The 10226-nt window shown below is 39.8% G+C and overlaps 1 protein-coding gene and 1 long non-coding RNA gene across 3 annotated transcripts; one reads left to right on the top strand and one right to left on the bottom strand.

Moving 5' to 3' along the window:
• The first annotated feature begins 202 nt into the window (after positions 1–202).
• On the top strand, positions 203–9809 carry si:ch211-243g18.2 (keratin, type I cytoskeletal 18). 2 transcript variants are annotated; one of them, XM_032538972.1, is made up of 10 exons: positions 203–310; positions 1744–2016; positions 2184–2309; positions 2814–2896; positions 3784–3940; positions 5128–5292; positions 5695–5820; positions 6655–6872; positions 7547–7579; positions 9225–9809. In XM_032538972.1, exons 2-10 carry the CDS (start codon positions 1753–1755, stop codon positions 9232–9234), a joined length of 1182 nt encoding a protein of 393 aa, XP_032394863.1. In that variant the 5' UTR covers positions 203–310; positions 1744–1752; the 3' UTR covers positions 9235–9809. The 2 variants fall into 2 exon arrangements, with proteins under 2 accessions (XP_032394863.1, XP_032394862.1); XM_032538971.1 differs by having other exon boundaries at positions 7547–7575.
• LOC116703904 (uncharacterized) lies at positions 2542–7336 on the bottom strand. The gene is made up of 3 exons (XR_004335539.1): positions 7253–7336; positions 6212–6216; positions 2542–2551 (listed from the first exon to the last, which is right to left on the bottom strand). It is a non-coding gene; the product is annotated as an uncharacterized LOC116703904 (long non-coding RNA).
• Positions 9810–10226: the final 417 nt, after the last annotated feature.

Consider the following 10226-nt stretch of genomic DNA (forward strand, 5'->3'; position numbering starts at 1 on the left):
GCTCAGACCTACAATACCTATTCTATCACTGCTTCTTCATAATAAAAGTACTATGGAGTTTCTCGGCTTATTGCGCCTCAACAGTAGGCAGGTAAAATGAGAATGTACCGTATGTTACAGGTTATCACAAGACTTCACATCTACCTTTTGTCAAGACTTTCAGGTGCAGTAACCGCACCTCCTGTTCACAGTTAGCTCCTCCCTCTTCCTGCACACCTGCATAAAAGCTCACCTGTCCTGTAGCATCAGCAGCACAGAGCTTCCTGTATTCCTCTGTATCCCACTGTACATCTATCTGAAGAAAACCCTGGTGAGTAGGATGCTTTTTAAGTTGTTACAATTAGATTTATTTTAATAAATTTATTTTAATTGATGATTTAAGTAATTTCCAACAATTTCTATTTTGTTTCTTCTTTTATTAAGTTTAGTAGTTGAGATTATGAAAAAAAGTAAGGATTTGGAAGAAAAAGCTTCTACCACTTTCTGGCAAATGAATCTTATTATCTTTCTGTCCACTTTCATTTAACAGTTGTCATCGCAACTATTTGTCAGCTAATGACAAGATGATTTAAACAAAAAAAAATGAAATGAAAGGTCATTTCCTGCTGAACAAAGCGTCTCCTTGTCTCACTGGAATTCACTCTGAATATTTTGCTGATCATTCTCCCAAGCTATATCTTTCATCTGAACAAGGGCCGTCTGTCTCCTGCTGGGTCCTTTGTAGTGTTGTGGGAACGGTGTTGCAAGGATCAAGTAACAGAGAGACACATAGGTTCCCTTGACTGCTAATCTACAGAAACACACACACACACAACACACACACACCACACACACACACACACACACACAGACAGATACCGTCCTGTACATGTTTGACAGCTATACATCCAACTAGTCCACTTGAAGTGCAAAAGTAATGTGAATACCTGGGGCAAAAAATACTAGGTATTTACAGTAAACAAAGTTACATTGCTGAAAAAAATGATTTGTGTATGACCTGGATTTAAATAGGAATATAACTTTCATAATCTTTTATAACATTTAACTACTTCTCCATTAGTCTAAACCTTTAAGAAAGCTATTTTGTGAAGCCACTTTTCATCTCCTCACTTTATGTTTTTATGAATCCCCTATTAGTCTCTTCTTGAATGTAAAATGCACCTTATTATCATAGTAATAGACTACATGAGAGCGTTTTCAGTCCCGTTGAGAGGCTCTCCTTCGACCCAGGGTTGAGCTGTGCTCATTTACATTTTGATTTTACACAGACTTGAGTTGAAGTGGCTCTGACTGTAAAGTCAGTCATCTCTTCAATGCAGATGGTTCATTTTAAAAGCCACTACCCGGCCATACGTACACTCATTGAAAAGACTCCTTTCATCATTTTCAGTGGGGCGTTTAGTGGTCTTGAATATAAGGCCCTACTTGTATGTAAGTCTAGCCAAATGCGAGAATAAAATACATTTGCTTAAGGGCCACAAGAGAGCTTTTCCACAGCCAGATGTCACATAACACTAGCTTTAAACTGCTGCAATAAGTCAATCTGGCATTTGAAGTAATGTATTTTCCTTAAGACCTTTATAGCTGTAATTTGAAAATCCATCCACTCTCTATTCAGAGTGATGAGCCCTTAGCAGCTGTGATGGATTTAACGTGTGATTGTGCTTGGGTTTTTCTCGCCATGTCTTTCCTCCATTTTGTCATTACAAGTATACCAGCATATCCATCTTTGTGTCCTCACAGCCACCCATCATGGCCTCCAGCATGTCGGTGAGGAGCTTCTCTATGAACCGTCAGCCCTCCTTTTCCAGTCGTTCTCTGATGGACACTGGCCGTGCCCGCTCCCGTGCGTCAGTGTCTTTTTCCGCAGCGAGCCCGCTGAGCCGTTCGGCCTCCATTAGCCATGATCTCAATGGCCCAACCAGCCTGCAACTTAACGGCCTGCACGGCAACAGTGTCAATGATAAGGAAGCCATGCAAAGTCTCAACAGCCGTCTGGCCAACTACCTGGACAAGGTGTGATTCATAAAACAGTAGCAGCACTGTTATACTGTTGGTCAGCAGTCAAATGGGTGATGGGTGTCTCTCCATTTGGCACCATGCAGACAAGGATCTGACACCACTAGTAGCCAGCTGAAACGCTCTGATCATTAAACTGTTTCTCTCTCTTTGTCATCCTCCAGGTGCGTTCACTGGAGCGCTCCAATGCAGACCTGGAGGCCAAGATTAAGAAACTGATGCTTGACCGCATTCCCAAAGGCCATGACCTTGATTCCATGATGGCCCAAGCTCATGCTGTTGAGCAAGAGGTAGGCACAAAGGGCCGTGGAACCACACCAGACATACTGTACATTACACAGACCGGTGGCCAGATTGCAATTTTTTTGTTTTCATGAACAAAGCTCAAGGTTATGATGACATTGGGTATTTTACATAGACAAAACATTCATGCAAATATGGACATAAGATCTTTTAGCAGGAACTGCATCATTAGATTCATCAAAGGCAGAATTTCCCCTACATGTAATCATTGAGTTGTACTAACCAGAGCCTGAGTGAAGATATTATGTCTACCTTCTTTGACCAAACCGCAAAAGTTACAGTTTAATGAAGATGGAATGTGTTACTTTTTGGATAAGGATTCAACTTTTCATTTGTCTTTTGTAACATTGGCACTTTCACTGCCAGTATTAATGAATATAAAAATGTGAACACACTACACGAAACATCAAATGCACAGGACTTCTGTGTGACTTTAATAAAGGATGTTAATGTCTGTCATAACATTGTTTCTCCCTCTTAATATTTGTCAGGTGAGGAAGAGGACCTTGGAAAATGCCCGCCTCATGTTAGAGATTGATAATGCTAAACTGGCTGCTGATGACTTCAGAATCAAGTGAGTGATTCATGATAACAGGATGAAGATGAACAACTGAGACTGTATTTGTCTTTGTCTCTTTTTTACATGATTTGCTGAGCCCGAGTTTAATCACTGTCTTTGAGTGAGGTTTACTACATCTGCTTCATGCAGTAGCGCACGTTAGCAATAACTGTGTGGCATGGGAGGATTAAATTAATATTAAAATTTTAAGTATGTTACTTTTTAAGTGTTATATTGGCTCAACTGTTGAGATATTTAATGAAAATTCCTTAACGTTAATGTTAATACTTAACATTTTTGCTTCAACCATTCATTTCCTACTTTCTCCCTGTGAAGTCTTGAGTGTGTTGTTTAATGCAAAGAAATGTCATAAGTTGAAACTAGATCAATACAAATGCTTTTCTTTTTTGGCAGACAGAGCTTTTAAGTTTAGATAGATAGATAGATAGATAGATAGATAGATATAGATAGATGTTTATTGATCCCAAGAAAAATGGGAAATTCCGGTGTTACAGCAGCAAAATCAGTCACAAAGCACAGAATATAAATATGAAATACTGGGAAAAACATACATACATACATACAATATACATGAAATAGTAATATGAATACAATAAAAGAACAAATATTTGAATATGTACAGGATGGTAAAACAAAAATGTGCTTAAACAATATGCTAAGATATATGCTAAATGTAAATAAACCAATTGTGCAGTTTGCACTTAGTGCAGTAGTGTGGTGTCCAAAAGTCTTATCTAGCACCCAGTGATGACATGTTAAAATGTAACTTGAATGTAAAATGTAAAAGATGTAACTTTATGAGGCACTTTCTACTGCAGTTAAAAAAGTGAATAAATTAATTTTTTTCTGCCTTTCTCACCATTTATCTGGACTGTACTTAGGTGGGAGACTGAGCTGGTGATGTGTCAGTCTGTGGAGCGAGACTGTGTTGCTCTGAAAAAGGCCAAGACGGACCACGAGCAGATCATCGCCTCCCTCAGGGGAGATCTGGACAGCCTGAAAGAAGAACTTTACTTCCTCAAGAAAAACCATGAGGAGGTAAGTCTGTCTTAAAGCTGTCTGCTGGAACTAGTTTCTTATCCCTTCTCTTTTCTTCTTTGCCCACATCTCTGCAGGTCTTTTAAAGTAACACGTGGCTACTTGACATTTGCCTGATCTCATTTACATGGCCCTTTCTTTTATTGTACAACCTCCACTCACAGACAACAAGTTGTTTGATATATCAGGCTGACCCAGTTTAGTGGACTCAAGAGGTCTTATTTAGAGCCTAACTGGACAGAAAATAATGTGTGGGGAGGGTGGGGGGGGGAGCGAGGTGGTCCTCTGGTTACTATAGACAAAAGAAGCAAGTAGATCTGGTTTCCCAAACCTTCTCTTTTTGCCCAATCAGCTGATCCGAGGCATCCAGACTACTGTTCTCTGGGGAGGATAAGAAACTAAGATAAGTTTACCCCATCTCATCAAGAGAAGGCCTGATATCCTGCTTACTGAAACAAGATAAGACAAACTGCACCAATCCAATACATGACCTACTGCAGATATTGAGAATGAATTTGACTAATTGAGACTGGATCACTTATGCTTCTCCTTCCCAAAGATACAATGGAAAAATCGTTTATTACAGTAATTTGTGGACCTAAGACTTTGGTAAACTCATTCCAAGTACCAAAACAATTCGCACAACATCATAAGTTAAGGTTTTGTTTTCAAAAGAAGAAAGGAATTTCAAAAAGTAAACATCAACGTTTCAGCTTTAGCGCCTATAATCTCTTTACACAATGCTTTAGAAAACAATGTGGGCCTTACTATACGGAAAGCTGAGTTTGTTCTGAACATTTGAATATGATACACATGGGGACTGGTTTCATGCAAATACCTAAAAAGGTAAATTTAAGAAGATGTGTAAACATACCCTCAGACCTCAAAGGGTTAAAAACAAATGTGACATGACACAATGTCACAAAGAAACGAGAGTGAAAGAGATCGCCTGCGTGTGTCAGAGGTAAGGTGAGCTCTGCCCCATCAACTATTAATGGAGAAAATCTAAATAATGAAGATGTCCTCACATCCTCTCTGCCACCCTGCGGTGTCAGATTCACAAGACTATCCCTGGTTCCATATGGCATCTGTATGTTTTTACTTTATGTAGCAATGACGCAATGCAGTGTTCTTTTCATTTACAAATACACATTTGTATTCATTACAACCCCCTCTGCCTCCCGCAGGAACTAGAACAGATGAAGTCTCGTATTGCCAAAGATGAAGTGAATGTGGAGGTGGACTCGACCAGCGGACCAGAACTGGGCACCATTCTGTCTGAACTGCGTTCCCAGTATGAGGGGATTGTCAAGAAGAACAAGGACCAAGCGGAGCAGTGGTACCGCAAGAAGGTGAGGGCAGAGAGCGCTCAGCTGATTTATTGAAATAGGACTGCAACTAAAGACTTTTGTCATTAAAGATCTTTTTGTTTGTTTAGTGTATACATCCAAAAAATAGGAAAACAATGGCCATCACAACTTCTAAGAGGCCATGGTGTCTTTAAATATCTAAAACTCAAAGATATACATATATCTATCATTTTTTTTAAAGTAGCAAATATCTTTTACTGTTTTTGATTTAAAAATAATGTAATCTCTACACTAAAATTGTTAGTTAGTTACACCTGGGATTGAAATCCTACAATATCAAAGACAAAAACAATATGTGTAAATATTCCGAGAAGAAACACAAACTCACGTAGTAAGGTACATGCATTCCATGTGAGTGTGCCTTCCTGTGTTTATTTTGTGTAGCTGGAGAATGTGCAGAACGAGGTGAAGGAGAGCAACGAGGCTCTGAGAGGAGCTCAGAGCGAGCTGATCGATAGGCAGCGCTTCCTGCAGACCCTGGAGGTGGAGCTGGAGGGGCTGCACAAACAGGTGAGCGGCTACACCTGAGAAGGGAGGTGACAAGTGGAGCAAATGATCCCATTTCTTCCACATTGATGACATGTTTTTGAAAGAAAAATGCTGAAGCCTTACATGGTAAATTTATAATAGCTTTCCATTTGCAGCAGAGCAAACAAAACCTAATACCCATAAGGCAATGCAAACACCACAACCATGATTTTATAATATGATTGAGTATTATAAGTATAACCTTTTCACAAAGCCGCGATTGTGTTAAAGAAAGCGCGGGTTTAGAAGGGATTTGTTGAATACCAACACTAAAAGTCTTTACAGTACTTTAGATTCAGTCTCAGTGACACCAGTTTGTTGAACTTGACATCAGTGTCTGAGAATTTCTCTTAATCATGTGTTGACAGTAAACATGTTCTCCCACGCTGATAACCCTTGCGAGGACATGGTGGACTCAGTTGCTAAATTGTACGGGGGTGAGTTTCGATGGTGAGATTGGTAGCCTAATCGTGTCTGAGCAGCAGATGTTTGTTTTGGATGCCAAGGCCTTGTCAGCTCTCAGGTATTTGTTGATAATGGTTTGGCAAGTAATTTTAGAATGAAGAGACACTGAGCTTTGATGACTACTGAGAAACACCCTCTAAGGAAATGCGAGGAGCTTGAAAAGCATCATTTTTTAATACCAGCCGACATGACAGAATTATGAATAATGTTGGGACATTTACCAGGTCACCTGTCATTTAACTTACAAACTGATATGATTAGTGGTTACATTAAAAGCACACAATGGTAATATTAGACCCAGGTATGTGGATAAGTTAGGTCAGCTCTCATTATTTTCACTTCTCTCCTCAGATAGCAGCGCTGGAAGGTAACCTGGGTGAGACAGGTCAGAAATACTCCGCTGAGATGGAGCGGCTGCAGGTCACCCTGAGCCAGCTGGAGGACGACCTCTCCCAGCTCAGGCTGGACATGCAGCGCACCAAGACTGACTACGAGCAGCTCCTCCGCATCAAGCAGAACCTGGAGATGGAGATCGCAACCTACAGGCGCCTCCTGGAGGGAGAGGAGACGTGAGTTTACACCATCTTTACTACAGGATGACCGCTGAACTGATTCTGCACTTCCACCACATAGTAGGGCATACCACATGTTCAGGTGCTCAGTCACCTTCCACTTTGTTTTTGTTGGCATTTTAAACTCTGGTCGATTTCTGAGGACTATGGTTACCTGCTCCTCAGATCTCTGCAGGGTAAATCCAGACAACTAGCTAGACTATCGGTCCAAACTGAGTTTTCTTTTGCATGACAAACAACTCGAACGTACACGTTCATTCAAAAACAAGTTCCTTCCAGAGGCTATTTTGCCTGGGCACCATCATTGTGTCCTGTACTTAGCGCCGCAAAAGACAACTGTGATTGGTTTAAAGAAATGTCGATGAACCAGTACAAACTTTTTCCTATCCCGGAATGCTGTGTGGACTAGCCAGACCTTGCTCCGCAGAGCTGTGGAGGCCGGTCTGGCAATGCGGGACTAAAACACTGCAGGCCACTGATTGGTCAGAGAGAACAGTCACTAGAGCGACACAGGACATCCTTCACAAACCCGCAGTTTTTAAATAGCCAGGCAACCGTCAACACCGTTTGAACAAGCGCATTTCCTGATCTATGCCTAAATGTTTCTTGTGTCTTGTTTTTAAGTCAATTCAAAGTTCTTCATTCTGACATGTTTCCTTTCTGCCCCTCAGAGTCAAGGAAGTTCCTCCACCACCAAAAAGTGAGTACTTGGCTTTTGACTTTTGAAGGTCCCATGACATGGTTCTCTTTGGATGCTTTTATATAGACCTTAGTGGTCCCCTAATACCATATCTAAAGTCTCTTTCCCAAAATTCAGCCCTGGTGTAGAATCAAAGCCACTAGAGCCAGTCCAATAACGATCTTTCCTTAGTATGTGCCATTTCCAAGTCTGTAGCTTTTGAGGAGGAGAGAGGAGGTAACCTTGGGTCGATCTGAAATCTTGCCCCTTATGAGGTCATAAGGAGCAAGATTCCAGATTGACCCATCTGTGCTTTCATTTTCTCAAAGGCAGAGCAGGATATCCAGGGCTCGGTTTACATCTATCACCTTTTCTATCCATTGGGGGACCATAGGCAGGCAGGGGACGCTCATATCGATGTTAAAATGTTCATAGCATGGGACCTTTAACTGTTTAAAAAAAAAAAAAAAAAAAAAATCAGTCACACTACAACCTGATGGAAACAGCAGGGAAGTACAGAGTGACTAAAGCAGTAATTATGAAGGAGATAAGTAAAACAAACTATTCACTATATGTTTATGTTGTAATTTGACAGAGTTGAAGTGAAACTAACAGACATACACAAACTTATACACCCAGGTGGCCCAGGACTAATGATTGTTTCATAGACCTCAAAACTATGCAACCACCACTAACAGCTCCGCTCCTGTAGCAACAAATGTGGGTGGGAAAATGTTGTAACTGTCTCTTCATCCGACTGACTTGCCTTGCTGCTGGATTAATAACCTTGAGGTGTTTTGGTGTTAAATGTTCAACATAAAGACAACACAAAATTAAAAGGCTGTGAAGCAAGACAGGAGAGTTGAATAGTTAATGTTTCTTAGTGAAAATTGCACGTCGTCCTTCATCTGAAGCTGTCTGACACAACATCTTACGTTCAGTGTGCAACCCATCAAACCACAAACAAACTTCATCAGGAGAAATAACACGGAGACAGGGAAGGAACTGAGCAGGCACTACACAGGCACATGATTCAACCTTCTCTAAGTCTCTGCACCATCATTGTAGCCAGGGAATGACTGACTATAACAGCACTGTAGGGGCGCTTTCCTACCTATAAATAGTATAATATTATGACATCACAACCATACAGAACTCCTGATGGCTCATTTAAAGTCCCTTTCTGAATATGGGCTGTGTGCATTCTTCTGTCGATTAAGCGTGTTGATTCTTTCACAGTATTTATATAGCACCTCGACATGCTTTACAATCAAAATAGACATAGAAATCTCACTTCTTATAACATGAGACCAGCAATTTGCCTTATCATCTCACTACTTTTTGTTTTCTCTCCTCCCCTCTCATATCATCTCTTCCACCTCATTGCGTCTCTTCTCACACTGCATTATGTAATATTTTTGTCGTATGATCTCATCTTCACGCATCAAATTGTTTTATCTTTTTTTGTCTATTTTCTTATTTTATCTCTTTTCTCCGTGTCATCATGTCATTTCTTATAATCACAGCTTACTTTCTCACCTGTGTAAGTCTCATGTGATCCCATTTACTGTAAAACTAATCTCATCCCCAAATCATTCATTTCTCCTCACCTCTCTCCTCTTCCATCTCATCCCTTCCCATCTCATTTGATCTCATCTCTGTCCGTGCAGAGGAGCCTGATGTTCGCACCAGGAAGATTGTGAAGGTGGTGACTCAGACGATGATCAACGGCAAAGTGGTGGACGAATCCAGCGAGGTGGAGCAGATCGAGGAGACCAAGAAATAGGAAGGGGAAAGGAGAGAACAGATAGTAACCGATGTCAAATGAGACGGGGATATGCAAAAAAATGAAAAAGAGAGGAAATATTGTTTTGAATTTTGTAGGGATTTTTTTTGAGGGGAATTACACGACTGTGAATGTTTTGTGTTTTCAGAGGAATGTTTTCTCACAGTTGAGTGACACTTTGATCAGTTGTTTCTGGAGAAAATGCCACAAACATAAATATGCAGTACTACTATAGCTATGCATGCTTAATCCAATTTAGAATAGAAATGTATGTTTTTGTGTGACTTATAGCCATTTTCATACTGTTTTACTAATAAAATGCCGTTTACTGTACTTAAACAAGATATTTATTACTTAGCGTGGAAAACTTTAGTAAGAAAATACATACATTTACAAAAATGTTAGTTTATTCATTTAATTGTCTTTGCTCTGCTTGTACTCTGTCTAAATAAAGTTTCTTTAAATCATGGAATGTTTACCCTGTCATTCTTACGTCACTCAGAACAAACATTTTATGGCTTTTACACTGAAATCTACAAATGCCAAAATTGACTTTGTTTTGAGCTGTTATGTCATTTAAACCTGCTCTAAATTTATTGATTTTTATCTAGTTGCATAAAAATTGTTTTGACTTTACCTCAAGAATATAATAAATACTTATGACAGCAGTGCTTTAATTAAAATGCTAACACCATGCTAACAATGATATGATGTGATATGCTAATATATATGATAACATGCTGATGTTTAGCAGGTATAATGTTACTAATTACTATTTTTGCCATTTTGGGTTAATGTGTTGGCATGCTAACCTTAGCTAATTAGCACTGAATAAAATAAACACATTTTACGTGACAATAGAGTTAGAGGAAACATCAGGAGACCA

The sequence above is a fragment of the Etheostoma spectabile genome, chromosome 16 (assembly GCF_008692095.1).
Source record: "Etheostoma spectabile isolate EspeVRDwgs_2016 chromosome 16, UIUC_Espe_1.0, whole genome shotgun sequence".
Taxonomy (NCBI): domain Eukaryota; kingdom Metazoa; phylum Chordata; class Actinopteri; order Perciformes; family Percidae; genus Etheostoma; species Etheostoma spectabile.

What these genes read in the sequence shown, in the direction of transcription:
- si:ch211-243g18.2 (XM_032538971.1), top strand. Translation starts at nt 1,753, where the DNA reads ATGGCCTCCAGCATGTCGGTGAGGAGCTTCTCTATGAACCGTCAGCCC. An exon ending in CTCATGCTGTTGAGCAAGAG is followed by an intron (nt 2,310 to 2,813) that starts GTAGGCACAAAG and finishes AATATTTGTCAG; the next exon opens with GTGAGGAAGAGGACCTTGGA. An exon ending in TCAAGAAAAACCATGAGGAG is followed by an intron (nt 3,941 to 5,127) that starts GTAAGTCTGTCT and finishes TGCCTCCCGCAG; the next exon opens with GAACTAGAACAGATGAAGTC.